Source organism: Phaseolus vulgaris, chromosome 7 (genome assembly GCF_000499845.2).
Source record: "Phaseolus vulgaris cultivar G19833 chromosome 7, P. vulgaris v2.0, whole genome shotgun sequence".
NCBI lineage: Eukaryota > Viridiplantae > Streptophyta > Magnoliopsida > Fabales > Fabaceae > Phaseolus > Phaseolus vulgaris.
The window spans coordinates 3982183-4002609 of NC_023753.2; the positions used below are offsets into that span (position 1 = coordinate 3982183).

The following is a 20427-nucleotide window of genomic DNA, read 5'->3' on the forward strand; positions in this document are numbered from 1 at the left end:
CAATGCATATTGATGAATTAAAAGTATGAAATTCATCCCTTAAATTAGTGGCGGATTGACACAACGACCTACTTCATAACGTGTCTGAATTTTTATTTTTCTATAACTAAAATATATATTATTAAAGTAATCTTATTGTAAAATATAATTATATAAAATTAAACTTTCTAAACCTTCATATATTAATTATATGTATTTAAATATGGGGATTTATTTATTTTTAATTTATGTGGATTCCCACTATTTGTTACTTTATTTTATTTTTCTACTAGATTATGAATTAAATTTTTTACTCTTTTAATTTTTTTATTAAATTAATGTTAAAGATGAATTTTTATTAACAATATATATGAGTTATTTTTATTATTGATGCTCCAAAATATAAAGAAATATAAATTTTCTGCCCAAAGTCAATAAGAAAGTCGCTTGAAGAAAACGTAAAAGTAATAGTTTATAACAACTTTATAATTGGTTTTATATTATTAAAAAAAAAACAGATTGAAGTGTTTTTTTATTAATATAATAAAATAAAAAACAGATTGAAGTGTTTTTTTATTAATATAATCAATTAAGAATAGTTATAAAACGGCACATTCATAATTATGATGTATTTTTTATTATAACAATAATAAATAATTGAAAAAGATCATATTATTAAGAATAAATAAATTATTAGTAATTAAAAATAAATTTTTATATTTATTTTTCTAATTAAATAATATATTTTATGCATTTATTGATCACAATTTTTTTCTTTTTCCTTTCTTTTATTTATTTTCTCCATAAAAGGCATCATAAAATAATATGGATAGAAACATAAAGGAAGGTGCTTGAATGAAGGACAAGGGTTGTGACTGTCACGGTTTGTAGAAGAGTTCGAGATTTTTCAGTGAACTTAGAAGCATGTGTTACTGTGACTCAGAGAGAGGAAAACCAGGACCTAGGTGCTTGCTTGAGGCCATAGATAGCCTTGTGTAATTGACATACAAGAGTGGGATCAAAGGAGATAAAACCTGGTGGTTGCTGCATATACACACGTTCATTTAGATCACCATGGAGGAAAGCATTATCAATGTCCACTTGACGAATAGCCCAGTTATTTGTAACAACATGTGAAAGAACAATACGAATCGTGGTGGGTTTGACTACAGGACTGAAGGTCTCACTGTAGTCAAGTCCCTCAATTTGATTGAAGCCTTTGACAACAAGGCGTGCCTTGCAACGTTGAAAGGAGCCATCTGCATGCAATTTGGTTTTAAAAATCCATTTACAACCTACCAGAGAGGCATTGGATGAGAGAGCAGTGAGAGTCCACGTTTTGTTTTTGAGGAGAGCTTGATACTCATTAGTCATTGCTTGGGACCATATAGGAGAAGGAATAGTAGAAACAACAGTATAAATTTTGGGTTTAATGATGCCTACCTTGGCACGAGTGGTCATGGGATGAGTGTTAGTAGGAGGAGGAATAGAAGGAAGACATTCAATATTACCAGTTGCAGAAGCACCAATGTCAGTAATAGAATTGCCAATGGTACCAGTTGCAGAAGCACCAATGTCAGTAGTAGAATTGCTATCAGAAACAACATGCTCATTAACAGAGTTAGTATTTGTATGAACAACAGTCAAGGTGGGTGAAATATCATGTGTGTGCTTATGAGAAACAATAAGCATAACAAAACTATTTGAGTCTTTATTATATGGAAAAGTAGTTTCACCAAAAGGAACATGACGAGAAACATTAGTCTTACCAGTGGGCATGAGACATATATAGCCTCTATTAGTTGGACTATATCCAAGAAAGAGAGAACATTGTGATCTAAAATCAAACTTATTATTATTATAGGGGCGTAAATTGGGATAACAAGCACAACCAAACACTTTGAAAACATTATAATCAGGTTTGCGTTTAAACAACATAGCATAAGGGTTATCACCATTCAACACAGGGGTGGGAAGATCATTGATAATGTGGGTGGAAGTGATGAAGGCTTCTGCCCAGAAACGACGAGGCAATGAAGCAGTGGCAAGAAGCGTTAGGCCCATATCAAACAATATGCATGTGCTTTCGTTCTACATATTCATTTTGTTCATGGGTGTAGGGACATGTAAGTCTATGGTGAATGCCATAATGTTCAAGGAAAGGTTTAAGACAAAGAAATTCTTTGGCATTATCAGTTTGAATAGAGCAAAGTTTAGAATTTGTTTGGTTTTCAGCAAAACTTTTGAATTTTTTAAACACAGAGGAAACCTGAGATTTAGTATGAAGAACGTATATCCATGTATATTTGGTGTAAGCATCTAGAAAAGAGATGTAATACCTTGCACCATTGGAAGCAGGTATAGGAGCAGGACCCCAAACATCAGCAAACACAAGTTCCAAAGGACGAGAGTAAATGGTAATAGAAGAAGTAAAAGGAAGTTGTTTATTTTTACCAAGCATACAAGCAGAGCAAAATTTGATATCAGAAGAACAACGTATATTACAATGTTGTAAAATTTGTTTTAATGTGCCAGAATGACAGTGACCAAAACTTTCATGCTAGATATTGGTTGTGAGTTTATTATCTACAAATGAAGTATGAAAAACAGAGGACATATGAGGAGTGTGCATGGTTGGAAAGGTGTAGAGACCATCCTTAAGAATTTCGCGAAGAAGAACTTTGTTTGTAGCCTGATCAACAACACAACAATGGTTAGCATGGAATTGAAAATACACATGATTGTCACGAGCAAACTGAGAAACACTAAGTAAGTTCTTGGTTATCAGCGGAACATGTAATAGATTGCGCAATAATAAGGGTTTATCCGTGAGAGAAGAACGAAAAATTGCAGACCTAGTATTAGCAATAAAGAAACCTGAGCCATTACCCATTTTAACAGTTTCAGTGTCGTTGTAAGGTTGCTTGGTTGAGTAGACAGTGGGATCTTTCGTTACATGATGTGTAGCACCACTGTCAGGGTACCAAAGTGGATCCTCAGTGGTGGAATGAATACCCAGAAGAGACGCATGGCTGGGTTCAGGGTCTGAGATCGAAAACTGAGAAAAATTAGCACGAGGAGGTGGATTGGGTTTGTGGTCATACCATTGCCAGCACTGGAGAGCAGCATGACCATATTTGCCACAAACTTGACACGTTGGTTTGGAAGAGGTCCAAGAACCACGGGCTTGAGAACGGGAGAAGCGAGAACCACGTGCAAAATTTTGGGAGCGAGAAAACCCACGACCACCACGATTGCTATGGAACTTGAGATTGGCTTTGTCATTGGTGGGATTCGAAGGCGTCCAAGTTGAGAGAGCGGCAGTGGCAGGAAAACTGAGAGGATCGAGTTGATGATGGCGTTCAAGATGTTCTTCTTGTAATAGAAGCAGAGCTTCAATCTATGCAACTTTGTAAGGATCAGTTCTAGACAAAATGGAAGCAACAAAGGGATCAAAATCAGGAGGAAGACCATCAAGAATGGTTTCAATGTGATCTTCAACAGATATTGGGGCACCAACGGCAGCCAGCGCATCCACCGCGCGTTTGATATCCAAAACATATGCGAAGATAGAACGATCTTTCTTTGGATTCTTTAAAAGGAGTTTCAATTTCTTGATCTGGGCTCGAGTATGAGAAGAAAAATACGTGTTTAGCGTCTGCCAAATCTGTGCAGCAGAGGTAAGACCCACCATTTGGGTTAAAATCGGAGTGGTCATGGACGCCAAAAGCCACGCAACCAACAAATTATCTTGTTGCTTGTAAGAGATGAAGGAAAGATTGGGGCTGAGGGTTCCATCGGCCGCAGAAAGACAGCGTGGAGGAACGTTAGTTCCGTCAAGAAACGAGGAGAGCAGCAACCCATCAACAGTGGCTAGAACCTGTTGTTTCCACAACAGAAAATTTTCGTCATCCAGTTTGAGCGGAATAGGAGTGGTAAGGTGATGTAGGGAGACGGAGGAGGAACTCTTGGTGGGGAGAACCTGGGTGGACGAAGATGATGATGTAGAAGAAGAGGAAGAAGAAGGAGCGGAAGTCATGAAAGAAAAGCGGAAAAAAAAACTCTATAGCTCATGATACCATGTTACTGTGACTCAAAGAGAGGAAAGGAAAGATTATCATATTAACTGATGTGTATTACAATGTGTTGATAAAGAAGTAATTTATACACAGAGTTACACATGGTACCTTAACAGCATGTAAACTTAAGCTTCATATTAACACACTTTGTAGGTAGGCTTAACCAGGGACATAACAATCGAAGCATCGAACAAAATAAAAAAACTACAATAAGCATGTAACTTCAGCTTCAAATTATCACTATTATATCAAATTCTAACGAGGATATGTCTCAGTAATTGAAGCCTCATCCACCGAATATTGACTTGATTTGTTTGTGGATTCACTCGATCCTGTTTCCCTTGAATTATGTTCCAATGACAACATGTTTGGAAAGCTTCTTGTTCTACTGTCCACAACAAATGCAGGTTCTGAAGGTACGGGGAGAGTGAGAGAATAGCTGTTAAGCATGAGCATAACACTAGTCATGGTTGGTCTGGCATCCATGTTTTCTTGAACACATAGTAACCCAATGTGGATGCATCTCATTATTTCATTTTGGGAACCCTTGATTAATGTGGGGTCTACAATATTTGCAATTGTTCCATCCTTCCAGTTTCGCCATGTCTGTATGAATTGCTCAAATGCATGTTCGTCAGATTTCATTCATACAGTTATTATGTGAAGGAACAAATAATTTTCTAATCCTATTATTCTGACAAAGGAGAGGGAAGATACAGTGACAAGAAAAGAAAGACTTACAATGCTCAATAGATCCTCCACTCTCTCCCCGTGACGAGAACCAATGCTTTTTCTGCCACTTACAATCTCAAGAACGAGTACACCATAACTAAAAACATCTGATTTTGTTGAAAACTGACCATATATAGCATACTCAGGTGCCATATATCCACTGCGTGCCAACCACATGCACGTTTAGTTACTCATAAAATTTATGAAACTTCAGTGTACAATATTTTACTTGACAGTTGATTCAAATTAAGCTTCTAGAACAATTATATTATATTCTCTCACTTACTAGGTTCCAACAATTCTGTGTGTATTTGCTTGAGTCTGATCTACTTGAACCAATCTTGCCATCCCAAAATCTGATATCTTAGGATACATGTTTTCATCCAAGAGAATGTTGCTTGCTTTAAGATCTCGATGAATAATTCGCAATTGAGAATCCTCGTGGAGATAGAGAATGCCTCTTGCAATACCTCTAATTGTTTGGTAGCGCATTTGCCAATCCAACCGTGTTTTCTTTATTGGATCTGTATATACATACCGAAACCATACGAACATTATAAAGCAATTTTAGTTGAGTGTGTGTCTTGAATCAAAACCAAAAGTAATAGAGTAACAGTTTAATTATGCAGATATTCGACTTTACCAAATATGAAGTAATCAAGACTTTTATTAGGAACAAATTCATAGATAAGCAGCCTTTCTCTTCTTTCCAAGCAGAAACCAATTAGCCTAACTAAATTTCGGTGTTGAAGCTTAGCCAATAAAAGCACTTCATTCTTGAATTCCGTATCTCCTTGCCCAGAATCACTTGACAACCTTTTGACAGCAATTGCTTGTCCATTGGAAAGCCGACCCTGAAAATATATCAGTCAAGGATAGTAAATCTCTTGAGACAAATTACATGATGTATCATGTTTGGATGAAGGTTTTAACTGAATGAAATTATGGTCTTACTCTGTAGACAGCTCCAAACCCGCCTTGTCCAACTTTATTAGAATCAGCAAATTCATTTGTAGCAACTCGGATGGTTTCAAAATTAAATTGCAATGACTCGGCAAATGTGACTTCATCTTCATCATCACTATCTTTTTCTCTTGTAACTTCACATGCATGAGGACAGGGTAATATTAGTGAGTATTTGAATATGATAGTGAATGCAAGAAACAAAATAACAGAGAGGTCTATTTCTCAATAATAAAAATCAGAAGGAAATGGCTAAATTTATTTCCCCTGTTACCTGGCCAGAAGTAATTTGAGCAAAACACGCTTAGAACAAAGGAATCATTTATATTTTCCTTTACTACATATGAAGGCAAATCCATGTTTAGAGCCTTAGAGACTTACTTTCAATTTTTTTTCTTGGCTTCCTCACTATCAGATATATGCAGAAAAGGCTGAGCGCTAAAATAGCACTAGCAACTGGCACTGCTATGAGGATGATAGTTCGTGACGTCTTGCTCTTTCCTGCGGAAACCAGAACCCTCAGGGCACGCATTAAGAATAACAAAAGTCCTAAAAACGCAGACTAATTTTGAACACGAACAATTACTTTCCCTTCAGCAGATGAATAAGTAAAACAACAGCTCAGACAGAGGAAAAGTATTGGTGGAAGAAAACTTCTCCATAGATTAAAAATTGAATAAAAAAGTAAGTCTTATAAAAAAGTTGATTTATTTTTGGTACAAATGTTTATGCATATGCTTTTGGTGACACCCCTTTAAATTAACTTGGAATGAGGAATAGGTTGTGAATGTAAACAGGTAGAGAAGAAGAAATACCTTGCAAATGTAAAGAAGTGTTGTTGGTTAAGCGAGAGGGTGGTGGTGCATCTGGGTCCAACTTGAGTGTAGGTCCATAGAAGATGTAAGGGTCAAATCTAATTCTGCAACTGGGCTTCAAAACATTGCCTCCAGCCTTGCCATTGCAGCATTCCGGAATTTTTGAGATAGCTTCATTCAGACACTTAGAACAATCTTCGGATGACAAATCAGGCGTGCACTGCGTGTAACCGAATATGGTTTGAAAATCTGGAGCAGATGCACTGCCTGTAGCATACTTACGACGAGAGTCACCAGACGCAGCTGTTTGTATTAGATTCCTCATCAGGCTTTGAAGCGCTGCGTTGAATTGCTCAACCGAACCCCTTACTTCCAACGTGTACAAGAGTTCCAACGTAGGTTGATTCTCCATGAGGCCAAATATGGAGCGGTTAGAGTAGCGCAAGGAGCATTCACCACCCCAGTCAATTGCCTCTTTCTGGTTTGGACACTCCTTTGAGAGAGCCGCTCTGGAATCGTTGAGGCATTTGAGGCATTGATCCCGTGTACGGTCGCCTCTACAGACCCCTATGGCGTATGCTTTGTCTGTGCCTTGGCCATGTGAGAAATTGTAGAAACCGTAGTTGATTTGGTCGTGGGTAGAGAAACTGGATAAGAGAGTGTTGAGGTTGTTGTAGTACGTGCTGTTGACTGTGTAGTTGCCTTTGCTGTTATCACAGAATGCTGTGCCTTGCGATATGATTATGGTGACACAGAGACAAAAGAGAAAGAAAATTGCAGTCATTGTGATTCAGGCGCAAGGAAGAAGGAGGATCCATGCTTACATATAAGGAGCTTTTGTTTCAGACAGTGAGAGGTTTGACCAGGCACACCTCAATATTCCGTAGAGAATGGAGACACTGAAAACCCATTTTTTTTTTTTTTTATAAATTATAACTTCCAATACTATTATTATTTTTAAATTATCAAATAAAAAATAATACAAATTTAATTAAAATATTATTATTTTAAATTATCAAGTAAATATCTTTTACTTAATGAATATAACATATCACTACTTGTTAAGTAAAATGGAAAATAAGAGAAAAAATATTTTCAAACCATTCAGTTTTTTACATCCTCAAAACAACAATAAATAATAATAATACATTAAATTAAGTTCTTTAATTAAAATATAAATTAAATTGTTGAATATAAAATTAGAACTGGAGTGAAAAAATTATAAGATATCAACTAATCACGGTCCAAATAATAATGCAGATGAAAAATATAAGGAGGATTGAAAATAAGTAAAATGGAAAATAAAAGCATTTTTATCAAAAGTATAAAATACCACTAAATCTGATTTTATCTATTTTCATTTAAGTAAATAATTTTATATTATTTTCATTATCGGTACTTTTTTTTGCTCTTCTGTTATTTTCATTCTACAAGACAATAATAACCTCACGGATTCGGATAGATTAAACATTATTATATTATTATAAGAAATAATATTATTATAAGAAGTTATAAAGTGTGTCTTTTTTTTTTATTTGTAGTGTCAAAGAAAAGTTTTCCTAAACTTAATGACATCTCTCTTGTCCCACAAACTTGCCTAATTTTCTTAGAGTGTCCATTGGTTATAAATAACATTTAAAATTATCCTCTAATCTTTATTCTAATCATACAATTCAACTTCAGTTATTAAAAACAATTACATTTTATATCTATTTATACATTATTTTTCTAAATTGATTAACAATTTTTAAAATTTTATAAGCAACTTTTTAAAACACTTTAGAAGAGTTGTTTTGCTTCAATTACTTGCGTTGAAATAAAATGCAGCGTTGAAAAAACCCGTCAGCTTGCGGCGTTGATTAAGTCAGTCTGCTACCGCGTCAATAGGTCCAAAACACGTAAAATACCAACCACAAAATTACTTTTAACTTCTAATTAAAATATCATTTTTAATATGAAACCAGTTTAAAGAAAAATAAACACAACTATGTATACATAATAACTACCATTAATTTTTTTTAAACCATATCATTTATATTATTATTCAATTTGTATACCTTATTATTTATGATATTAATATTTCACTTTTTTCTATTTTGGATTCAAACATTTTATTGTTAATATACACTATATTGTCTCTTATTAAAATTTAACTTGCTATATTTATTTGAATTTTTACTAATACTTTTCATATTAAGAACTTATAAAGTTATGTTTTATTTATATTTTAGTGTTATAAAGCTATGATTTTATTTTTGTTCAATATTGTTTTTATACTATTTAATTATGATTATTATTATTTGTTTGATTGCAATCCAAATGCGATGGAATTAATAAATATTCTTCAATTTGGTATATCGATTCTCCTGATTTTTTAAAACATTAAATATTATAGTAATACCAATGTTTTTTTAAATTATAGTTTCTTTGAATATATTTAAAAAATTTAATAATTAAATGTAATTAATTTATAAAAGGTAAAAAATTACATCTAATACAACTTTTATTACATATTAGACTGTTAATGATTTTGTATAAAAAATCAATTTTATTTATAAATTGTATCTATTAATAATTAATTTAATTAAAATTAAATAACAATTTTAAGGTGATCAAATTATTCATATTTTAATATATGTTATATATAGATTTGATTAATATAAATGAGATATTAAATTATTTTAAATTAATAAAATATTTCATGAAAAGATCTTTCAACTCAAAGATGACTTTTAAAGAAAAAAATAACAATGAAAAAAAATATTAAACTACATAGCATCTTATATGATTTAATTTGACTCTTGTAATAGAATATGGTTAGATTTAAAATAACTCGTAACATAAAGTTAAGAAATAATATAGAAAATATTAATTTTATGTACATATTCCTATTAAAGAAATTCATAAGTAGCCTTTCTCTTCCTCCGAGTATAAAGTACCAAAGAGTCTAACTTAAGTAGCAAACTATCAAAAACTAATTAAGGGATATTTCTGGATATTTGAGAGAACATTTCGTAAATACATCAATAATTAATAAAAATAAAATTGCATATTAATTAAAAATATAAACTAATTAAAGTACAAGAAAATCATTAATTAAAAAAGAAGATGGTGATATCACATGATGAATGAATCCAACATCTAGCGAGGGTATAACTCAGTAATTGAAGCTTCATTTTCTGATTCTTGAGCTGATTTAAGTATCGCTTCACTTGATCCTGTTTCCCTTGAATTATACTCCCATGACTGCGTCTCTGGAAGGCTTCTAGTTCTACTGTTCATATAGAATGCTGGTTCTGCAGGAATTGGGAGACTCAGAGAATAACTGTTAAGCATCAGTACAATGTTAGCCATGGTTGGTCTGTCAACTAAATTTTCTTGAACACAGAGTAAACCAATATGGATGCATCTCAGCATTTCATTCCGTGAATTGTTGTTCAGTGATGGGTCTACAACATTTATAGCCTTTCCCTCCTTCCAGCTTCTCCAAGCCTGCAAAATTTGTTATCAGATCATGGATTCACTTCTACATTCTTGTTTTGGAGCATTAATCTTGTAATACATAATTATTTTAAGTGGCCAAGAAGAAACAACAGTGACAAAAGAAAGACTTACGAAGCTTAGTAGATCCTCCATATTCTCTCCATTATTAATTCCACTGTTTTTCTGGCCGCTTACAATCTCAAGAATCAGTACACCAAAACTGAAGACGTCTGATTTCACTGAAAACTGTCCATGCATTACATACTCTGGTGCCATATATCCACTGTATTCCCATAAGGTAGAATTTTAGTCATACCTCATAAATTTCAGTTCCTAATGCCAGTGGTTTTCTTAACAAAGCTTTAATTTCTGAATTCAAAATTGCTATAAAAGTATTTTATACTAACACTCAATCATACAAAGTTGAACGATTGAAAAGTAATGTTAAAACTTCTGATTGATAGTTTATGGAAATTAAAGTCTTACATAAGCTATGTTTGTAATACTTACTAAGTTCCAACAATTCTACTCGTATTTGCTTGAGTTTGATCCATTAAAACTAGTCTTGCCATACCAAAATCTGCTATCTTAGGATTCATCTCATGGTCCAAGAGAATATTACTTGCTTTCAGATCACGATGTATTATCCGAAGTCGAGAATCTTCGTGAAGGTAGAGAATGCCTCGAGCAATACCTCTAATGATTTTGTAGCGCTTTTCCCAGTTCAATTGTGGTTTCATGGTTGGATCTGCATATACATTCACCAGTTTTAACGCTATATCAATAACTAGGCATTGTCTCAGACCAGAACTGAAATATAGAGAAACATTATAATTATGCAGTCATTGAAACCTACCAAATATGAATAGAAGGCTTTTATTATATCTTGAACCAGTACCACGGTAAGTGTAATAATCAAATTATGCAGATGTTGAACTTACCAAATATTAAGTAATCAAGACTTTTATTAGGAACAAATTCATAGACAAGTAGCCTTTCTCTTCCTTCCAGGCCGAAGCCAAGTAACCTAACCAAATTTCGATGCTGAAGCTTGGCCAATAAAACCACTTCATTCTTAAATTCCAAATCCCCTTGCCCAGAATCCCTTGAAAGTCTTTTGACAGCAATCTCTTGTCCATTAGAAAGCTGACCCTGAAAATAGACGATTCAAGGATAGTAAATCTTTCTAGGCCAAGTTACAGGATATACCATATTATGATGAAGAGGTGTTATTTTTCTGAATGAAAAGTGAAATCTTACTTTGTAAACAGCTCCAAACCCGCCTTGTCCAAGTTTATTAGAATCGGCGAATCCATTGGTAGCAATACGTATGGTGTTGAAGTTATTTTGCAATGGCTCAGTAAATGAAATTTCATCTTCATCACTTTCTTCTTCTCTTTCAACTTCATAAGCATACAGACTCGAGTGAAATTTGAGTTATTCAAATGAGACAATTAAATGCAGTAAAAAAACATCGAGAGTTATAATTTCACAATTGATAACCAGAAGCAAATGGCCAGGTTGATTTCCATATCTCTATGGTATGATACTCTATCGCATCAATGGATTTTCATGTCATAGAATCTAAGCTCCCTCAGAAAGAGTTCATCAGTTATGATGTATGTTAGATTACTGCTCCATTAAATTCTAAGACTAATTTTTATAACAAAGGATGGAAAATCCAAGTTAGACTCACATTCAATTTTTTTTCTTTGCTTCCTCAGTCTTAAATAGATGCAGAGAAGAGTGAGCACCAAAACAACACAAGCAACTGAAACTACTATGGCGATGATAGTCCGTGATGTGTTACTCTTTCCTGCACCAATCAGAATCCTCAGTCCATGGATTAAGATTAATAAGTACAAAGTTAAGGTCACCGCAAATTCAAAAGCACTAAAAAAAGTTGTGATCATTAAGACGTAAGCAATTTGAGTAAAACATAAGAAATACCTTGTGAAGAAGAAGTGTTGTTGGTGGACGGTGACGGTGGCGCATCGAGGTCTATATTCAGCGTAGGGCCATAGAAGGAGTAGGGGTCAAACCTAATTCTACAACTGGGTTTTACAACATTGCCTCCGGCCTTGCCACTACAACACTGTGGGATAATTGAGATAGCTTCATCCAAGCACTTAGTGCAATCTTCGGATGACAAATCAGGAGTACACTGTGCTTGACCGTATATGGTTTGAAAATCTGAACCATAAGCACTGGCAGTAGCATACTTACGGCGAGAGTCACCTGATGCAGCTATGCGTGTTAGATTCCTCATCAAGCTCTCCAGCGCTGTATTGAATTGTTCCACCGAACCCGTAACATTCAAATTGTAATAGTTATTATTCGTGGGTTGGTTTTCCATAACGCCAAATATGGAGCGGTTAGTGTAGCGCAACATGCACTCTACCGTCCACCAAATGGCCTCCTTCTGGTTTGGACAACGCTCTGCCAGAGACACTCTCGAATCATTGAGGGATTTAAGGCACTCATCGGGCTTAAGATCGCCTCTGCAGAGCCCAATGGCGTATACTTTGTCTTCACCTTGGCCATATGAGAAATTGTAGAAACCGTAGTTGATTTGTGTGTAGGAAGAGAAACTGGATAAAAGGGTGTTGAGGTTGTTGTGATAGGTGCTGTTTATTGTGTAGTTGCCTTTGGTGTTGTCACAGGGTGTTTGGGCACTGCTTTGTGCTAAGATTACGATGACACAGAGACAACGGAGAAAGGAAAAGAGGGTGAAAGACACAGAGGCCATTGTAGTTGCCTTCTTCTGTTCTGAATTCTGATCCAACCCTTACATAAGTTTTTTGAGTTTGACTGTTTCTTCTGTTGTTTGATGTGAAGTGTCTGATTGAATACCACCTAAGTCTTCTTTCAGTCATTAGAAGGGAATAAACGTCACCTTGTATGTAGAATTTATAGAGTGGATTTTGTTCAACAAGAACTCATTATTTTTCTATATTTTGAATTGATAGATGAAAATTTATTACAAAGTATTTTGCTTTGTTCACAAATGTAAACTGAATAAACCATATACAAATGAATTGCCTTGTAAGTTGCTTCGAAAAAAACCAAGTAATTTAGGTGTTGAAACTTGACCCCTTTGAATATAATCACTTGTTTTTTGAATTCGTCATCTCCTTCTGCAGAGTGGGTGAGAATTAACGCAGATTTGAATGAAAGTATACACTTTGCAATTAATGTTTTACAGTTTAAACACAAAAGAGACCATCCTCTTGTTTTGGTATTTCTACCTGCTCCTCACCGCTTATAAATATTAGAAAATGTCAAACTTTCAAGCGCGTGCTCATGTACAAATATCACATTTTTGCCACCAATCTAAAGATAATCAAATGAAAAAATTATTACCATTAATTTCTCCATGTATTAGCCTCATTATCGCTATGTTTGATAAAATTATCTCGAAAATGAAAAATTAATTCGTAGTGCAAAAGCTGTTAAATTAGTTTATTATATCATAAATATTTTATAAGATTATTTATCAAGTTATTAGTTGACAAATATAAATGATAGAAATTGATGTATTAATTTTAAAATTTAAAAAAAGTCAAACCAATTTCTTTTATTAAATGTTTTAGTTTCAATCATTTTTTATGTTATGTAATTTACTATTCATCTTAAGTTATATTTTAAAATATTCTCTTCAATTAAATTTTAAATAAAATAAATATCATATATTTAAGTATATATCATACTTCCAACAATATGATTAATATAATGGTTAGAAAAGTATAATATAAAAAACTGTCATCTATCAATACCAATATATTCAAGTTTAATGTTAAAATAATAAATAAATATTAAAAATAGTATAATATTTAAAATAAATATTTAAATATAAAAATATAAAAACTATTTATATATTTATATATTTATTATTATGAGTTTCTGATGTAATAGAAGGTAAAAGTAAAAAAAAAAAGGTATAATTTATAAAAAATAAAATTTATCATACAACGAAAGAATATATATATATATATATATAATATAATATAATATAATAAAAATATAAGTTATAAAAAAGATAATGAATAATTTAAGAATGTAAAATAAAATATAAAAAAAAGTTAGAAACTAATATTTTTTAAAAATGTTACTTTCAAGTAGGTTTCAAACCGTAGTTACAAGGTCGGCTTCCTCTCATAGTGACTACTTCTATTTTCGTCTTCTTGTCCTCCCGGCTTCTAGGCTTAATGATTTTCGATTTGTACTTCCTTCTTCAAGATGAATAGAGTGAGGTACCTGCGAATGTGCTCCGACGCTCAAGTTAGTCTGAGTACAATATGCAGGTGAGTTAAGAGTGAATGATTACCTTTGATGTTGGGTCTCCTCTTATATTTATAACTTGGCAATTGCTTCCTGCACCATATCACTGCACCCAATCATAGGGGAAAAATCAAAAATACCCTTAAAAAAATGAGGTACATATAAAATTACATTTCGGACCCCTTTTTCCGGAACACAATAATCTCTTCCGGATAATTATTTCCGGAATGTATTATTTTTAGTTCTGGACTTTTTTATCCGGAATGAGATTTTGATTTTTTTTTCCAGATTTTTATATCCAGAACACAAAAATTTCTTCCAGAATTATTTTTCCGGAATGCATTATTTTCAATTCCGGATTTTTATTTCCAGAATAAAGGGTATTTTTGGAATTTTTGAAATTATGTTGGGTGCAGGTTCAAAAGTGTTGGGTGCAGGGAGCATTTGCCTTATAACTTTGGGATGAACTTCATCTGTTATGGACCTGCACTTGGATTCAGATGAGGGCTCAATTGTATCTTAATCATAGATTATAATTAAACTGGTTTAATTACAGCTAATTATGAATTTATTATCTATTCTTAGGTTCATTCGACTTGTCGATCATTCGGCCACTTGGCCATCCAATAGTACACTAGCTATTGAAAAATATTTATTTATTAATTGAACTACTAATAAGCTTAAACAAGTCTTCTGCTAATAAGGTTGAAATGAACCATATAATCCAGCAATCATTTAGCTGATAACACTCCCAAACGATAAAACATACACTAAGGCCAAATTGTATTTGTATTCACCGAGATCAGAACCAACGAGTAACAAAATACTCTATGAGCAAACACTACATACCTCCTTTAACAGAACTAATAGCGAAAAACAAAACCAAACAACGATAGTTTTATTAGCTTACTGATAGCATGTATTTATATTTAGTATGTGATGGAAAAATCATGTTTTTTTTTCCTTTGTACTATAAAATAAAAATAAAAATACGACTAGTGTAATTCTTTTTATATTGAGTGTATAAAAATTATACCCGTTTTATAAAAACATAAGTAGAACATATTTAAAAGCATAAATATATCTAAATGTGCTTGACTATCTAATGTGCTATATAATTTATATCATATTTGATAAATGGTTTCATTAGACTAGTCTCTTAATGTTTGTTGAGTTCTGGATTGTTTTGTAAAATTGTCTAGAATTTGCTTTGTAATGAGAAACATTGTTTGCATATTTTTCTCGTTAGACTTGATGTGTTTCGTGTGTGTTATAATAATATTTACATTAAAAATATTCAATAGAAGTCAACTTCTAAGTTTAACTTGAGTGAGAGTTGACTAAGAGAGAAACAGCTAAGTTGTAAGTTCTATTCCTATGTGGACGTGGATTAAAATTTGTTAATACTATAACGCTAATTTTTTTTTTTTTGTGATTTTCTCTTCTTCCTCAATTATTGTTTAACTTCAATAGTCTAGTTTTGTGATTTCTCTCTAATTATTTCTATTTGTGACAAACATTTTGCATTGAATTTGATTGAGCTATTTCTTTATAAACTGGTTTGGTGACCGTAAAATTTCAATCATCGTGATTTTGTTGAGAAATCCATCACTCTAAATGATTTCGGTTCGTGAGGGTTGAATATGCGAACTTTTCCACTTTAACAAGGTCTCTTTAAAGTTTTGAAAGATGAATCTAAGTTTGTGGTATTCATGGCGGAGAAGGACAAGATAATATTGTTTGAGAGAATCACAATGGAATTGTTGTTAGCCTTGATGATAAGGTGTTTAAGAAAAGACTACAACAAAATTATGTACAAAGCTTGAGAACTTCTACATGGCAAAGTTCTTGGTGAAGAGTCTATACCTAAAATAAGCCTTGTACTCATCATATACTAAAACGAGCCCTGTACTAATATAAGATGAGTTGTGAAGAGGTTATTATAGAACAACATGATGATTTCAACAAGTTGATCCTTGTTATTTCTAGAAATTTTAGAGAGCATTTCCTAAATACATCAATAATTAATAAAAATAAAATTGCATGTGATGGTCATATATCAGGTTCCAATCTAAGGTAGTAAAAAAAAATGTATTTAAACAAGATTTGTCACTCTATAAGACATTGTATTTTGGTGTAAGAGAAGAAACATGGATGATGAATATCACCTAGCGAGGGTATAGCTCAGTAATTGAAGCTTCATTTTCTGATTCTTGAGCCGATTTACGTATTGATTCACTTGATCTTGTTTCCCGTGAATTATAATCCCATGACTGCATCTCTGGAAGGCTTCTAGTTATACTGTTCATATAAAATGCTGGTTCTGCAGGAATAGGGAGACTCAGAGAATAGCTGTTAAGCATCAGCACAATGTTAGCCATGGTTGGTCTGTCAACTAAATTTTCTTGAACACAGAGTAAACCAATATGGATGCATCTCAGCATTTCATTCCGTGAATTGCTGTTCAGTGACGGATCTACAATATATATAGCCTTCCCCTCCTTCCAGTTTCTCCAAGCCTGCAAAATTTGTCATCAGATTATGGATTCACTTCAACATTTATGTTTTGGTGCATTTAATCTTCTAATCCGTAATTATAATGGTGATGAAGAAATAACAGTTACAAAAGAAAGACTTACGAAGCTTAGTAGATCTTCCACATTCTCTCCATTATTAATTCCACTGTTTTTCTGGCCGCTTACAATCTCAAGAATCAGTACACCAAAACTGAAGACGTCTGATTTCACTGAAAAATGTCCGTGCATTGCATACTCCGGTGCCATATATCCACTACAGACCAATCATGACAGGATTGTTATTTTCGTTCTGTTTCAGTTACTAATGCCATTGGCAGCTTTGAATCTGAATTAGTATTAAAAAAATTTACGCTATCACAGCCATACGAAACAGATTGATTCTAACAACTACCTGAGATTCAAACTCTTTAAAAAGTTACTAATTCATGATTTGTTGAAAATTAATGATAAAAGTTCTCTTCAATTGTTGATTGAAATTAAAGTCTCAACCATCAACAAGCTATAACATATTGTAATACTTACTAGGTTCCAACAATTCTACTTGTATTTGCTTGAGTTTGATCCATTAAAACCAGTCTAGCCATGCCAAAATCTGCTATCTTGGGATTCATCTCTTGGTCTAAGAGAATGTTGCTTGCTTTGAGATCTCGATGGATAATTCGTAGCTGAGAATCTTCGTGAAGGTAGAGAACACCTCGAGCAATACCTGTAATGATTTTGTAACGCTTTTCCCAATCTAATTGTGCTTTCATTGTTGGATCTGCATATAGCCGCCAACAGTTTTAACGTTATGAATAATTAGGTGTGTGTTGAGCAAGAAGGGAAATATAGAAGAGCAATTATAAAGTTACCAAATATGAAATAATCAAGGCTTTTATTGGGAACAAATTCGTAGACAAGTAGTCTTTCTCTTCCTTCCAAGCAGAAACCAAGTAGCCTAACTAAATTTCGGTGCTGAAGCTTGACCACTAAAACCACTTCATTCTTAAATTCCGTATGTCCTTGCCCGGAATCTCTTGACAGCCTTTTGACTGCAATTATCTGTCCATTGGGGAGTCTACCCTGAAAATATGTCTCTCTTAGTAAATAATTTGCTAAGTGCTGTTATAGCATGTTTTGATGATGTGTGTCGGAATCAACAGGGTTACTTACCCAGTAAACTGCTCCAAATCCACCTTGTCCAAGTTTATTAGAATCAGAAAAGTCCTCGGTAGCAACTCGTATTGTGTCAAAGTTGAATTGCAATGATTCAGCCATTTTAATTTCATCCTCATCTTCAACGTCATCTTCTTCTTTAACTTCACGAGGGAAACGATTTAAACAAGTTAGTTTTTCTTATACGTTCGAAGAACAATACCGCTGTGGGTGGTGCATTCGGGGGATGTTCGTCTGCTTATAACTTATTGTAACAATATAGGAGTAAATTAAACATAAAATATCACAATAAATTGATAACTGGACTTGCCTGCAAGATTTTTTCTTGCCTTCAACCTCCTTAAGTATAGGAAGAGAGAAATGAGGAAAAGAACAACAACAACAGTAGGCACAACTACCGCAATGGCAATTATTGTTGTGTTGTCACTTTCTGCAGAAACAAGAATCCTTTGCCGGGTAAGAAATTTCAAGGATGAAGAATTGAAAAATACCAAAATGCCTAATTACAAGTTAGTTACAGAGGAAGTGGGCAGTGTAAATAGGCTATAAGGAAAATTGAGAAGAAAAGTAAGTACCTTGTGAGGAAGTGGTATTGGTGGAGGGAGGAGGTGCCTCCGGATCTGTGTCTAATGTAGTTGGATTTCCGTAGAAGCTGTTAGTTTGGAATCTAATATTACAACTTGGTCTAAGAACTCTACCACCTATCTTGCCATTGCAGCAGTTTGGGATCTCTGAGATAGCCGTATCTAAGCATTGAGTACACCTTTGCTGAGATAAATCAGGGGTGCACTGCACAAGCCCATATATGGTTTGAAAATTTAAACCAGTTGCATTTTCCGCTGTAGCATACTTACGACGGGAGTCACCTGATGCAGCTGTGTCTATTAGGCTCTTCATTAAGTTCCCGAGCACTTCATTGAACTGATTCGCGTCTGTTGCATTTGGTTGGTTCCACATGTAATAAGTAGGAGAAATTTCCATTTGATTGAATATTGTGTCGTTAGAGTAGCGCAACATGCATTGATCGGACCACAGAATTGCCTTTTTCTGGTTTGGACACCTCTCTGTTATATCGACTCTGGAATTGTTGAGGCAGCTGCGGCACTCCTCTGGCTGTTGGTCTCCTCTGCAGAGCCCTATGGCGTATACTGTGTCAGTGTTTTGGCCATATGAAAAGTTGTAGAAACCGTATTCAATTTGTGTGTTGGAAGAGAGTGTGGATAAAAGCGTGTTGAGGTTGGTGCTGTAGGTGCTGTTGGCTGTGTAGTTGCCGTGGCCGTCGTCACATATAACGTTCTGGGCGCTGCCTAGGGATATAAATTTTAGAAATGTAAAAGAAAGAAAAAGAATAAGCATGAAGGAGAGTGCTGCCATTCTGATATTTGTGTGGGTAATCAGATTCAGATTAACAAAGAGAATATTGAAGCTTTGGGTCATATACTATTCATTTCTAATTTTGATTCCATACTATATCTATGGCATTCTTTGATTTTTATGCTCTATTTATTGAATAAATGTTTACATACTATAATTTAATAAGTGGTTCAATCAAATAATGCATTCTTAATTCAATCTAAGTGATTTTGTATTACGACATTTGAAGGAAGGTAATAACAGAGTCAACAGCGACCGAAGTACGTAAAGAGAGAGGAGGAAACACGAATAAACTAATACACTGTTTTGAGTCGGAGTACCAAGAAAAGATGCAAGAAATGGCAGCCATAGGTATGATAATGTCCATTGCCCAAAGATTCCTTCTGACACTTTATAATCAAAATTTCCATCCATCATTTCCAGGATCATGCCCCTTCGTCTACTTGTCATTTAATGTTACATATTTTATAACTAGTAGTAAGATTTCGATATATTTTAATCATAATCAAATAATTTAACGTTGCCTTCTCTTATATCAATTGACACTTGAAGAGTAAACAAATATACAAATATTTTTTATTTTTTTTAAAAGAAGGCTTTATGGTCAGACCTGTGAAGGTGTACCTTTTAAAGAGTAAAATAATAATAATAATGAGGCGCAAATTGTTGAAAATTTTCAATGGTCAGAGTTGTAGAGTTATGAATGAATTAGCCGACGCGGACAGAAAAGCAATATGGGTAAAGTTGAGAGAAAAACAAAGAAAGATAGATGGATGAAGAAGGAGGGAAGCACCTAGTTTGCAATAAAATAAGAATGTTTGAATTTTAATGTTTGAAAAATAAATTATTATACTATTTAATAATTAATCTAATAAAAATTACATTTAATCAATTAATTTTATTATATATTTTTATATTAATATATAATAAATGATAATTAACTATTTTTAAATATATTTTATTATTATAATAAAAGAATAATTAAAATAATAAATAAAATAAAAATAATTTTTATACATTTTGTAATTT

The 20427-nt window shown here is 33.4% G+C and overlaps 3 protein-coding genes across 4 annotated transcripts in view; all 3 read right to left on the reverse strand.

The window, feature by feature from the left end:
• Window positions 1-4081: 4081 nt before the first annotated feature.
• On the reverse strand, window positions 4082-7427 carry LOC137827767 (cysteine-rich receptor-like protein kinase 29). Its single transcript, XM_068634075.1, has 7 exons — window positions 6569-7427; window positions 6135-6254; window positions 5745-5890; window positions 5434-5644; window positions 5077-5314; window positions 4800-4950; window positions 4082-4664 (listed from the first exon to the last, which is right to left on the reverse strand). The coding sequence occupies exons 1-7, from the start codon at window positions 7350-7352 to the stop codon at window positions 4314-4316; spliced, it is 2001 nt and encodes a 666-aa protein (XP_068490176.1). The 5' UTR covers window positions 7353-7427; the 3' UTR covers window positions 4082-4313.
• Window positions 7428-9520: 2093 nt separating this feature from the next.
• On the reverse strand, window positions 9521-12924 carry LOC137827766 (cysteine-rich receptor-like protein kinase 26). Its single transcript, XM_068634072.1, has 7 exons — window positions 12002-12924; window positions 11748-11867; window positions 11312-11454; window positions 10993-11203; window positions 10562-10799; window positions 10184-10334; window positions 9521-10060 (listed from the first exon to the last, which is right to left on the reverse strand). Exons 1-7 carry the CDS (start codon window positions 12798-12800, stop codon window positions 9710-9712), a joined length of 2013 nt encoding a protein of 670 aa, XP_068490173.1. The 5' UTR covers window positions 12801-12924; the 3' UTR covers window positions 9521-9709.
• Window positions 12925-16288: 3364 nt separating this feature from the next.
• Window positions 16289-20427, reverse strand: part of LOC137827527 (cysteine-rich receptor-like protein kinase 29) — a 35639-nt gene continuing 31500 nt past the window's right edge. Inside the window, exons 1-7 of one of the 2 annotated variants that reach the window (XM_068633702.1) lie at window positions 18600-19570; window positions 18335-18454; window positions 18022-18167; window positions 17721-17931; window positions 17392-17629; window positions 16972-17122; window positions 16289-16851 (exon numbers count right to left, since the gene is read on the reverse strand). In XM_068633702.1, the coding sequence (XP_068489803.1) occupies window positions 16501-16851; window positions 16972-17122; window positions 17392-17629; window positions 17721-17931; window positions 18022-18167; window positions 18335-18454; window positions 18600-19461 (2079 nt within the window). In that variant the 5' untranslated portion in view covers window positions 19462-19570 and the 3' untranslated portion in view covers window positions 16289-16500. Of the gene's footprint in view, window positions 16852-16971; window positions 17123-17391; window positions 17630-17720; window positions 17932-18021; window positions 18168-18334; window positions 18455-18599; window positions 19571-20427 lie in introns of those variants that run through there. The other variant, XM_068633704.1, reaches the window with a different exon arrangement.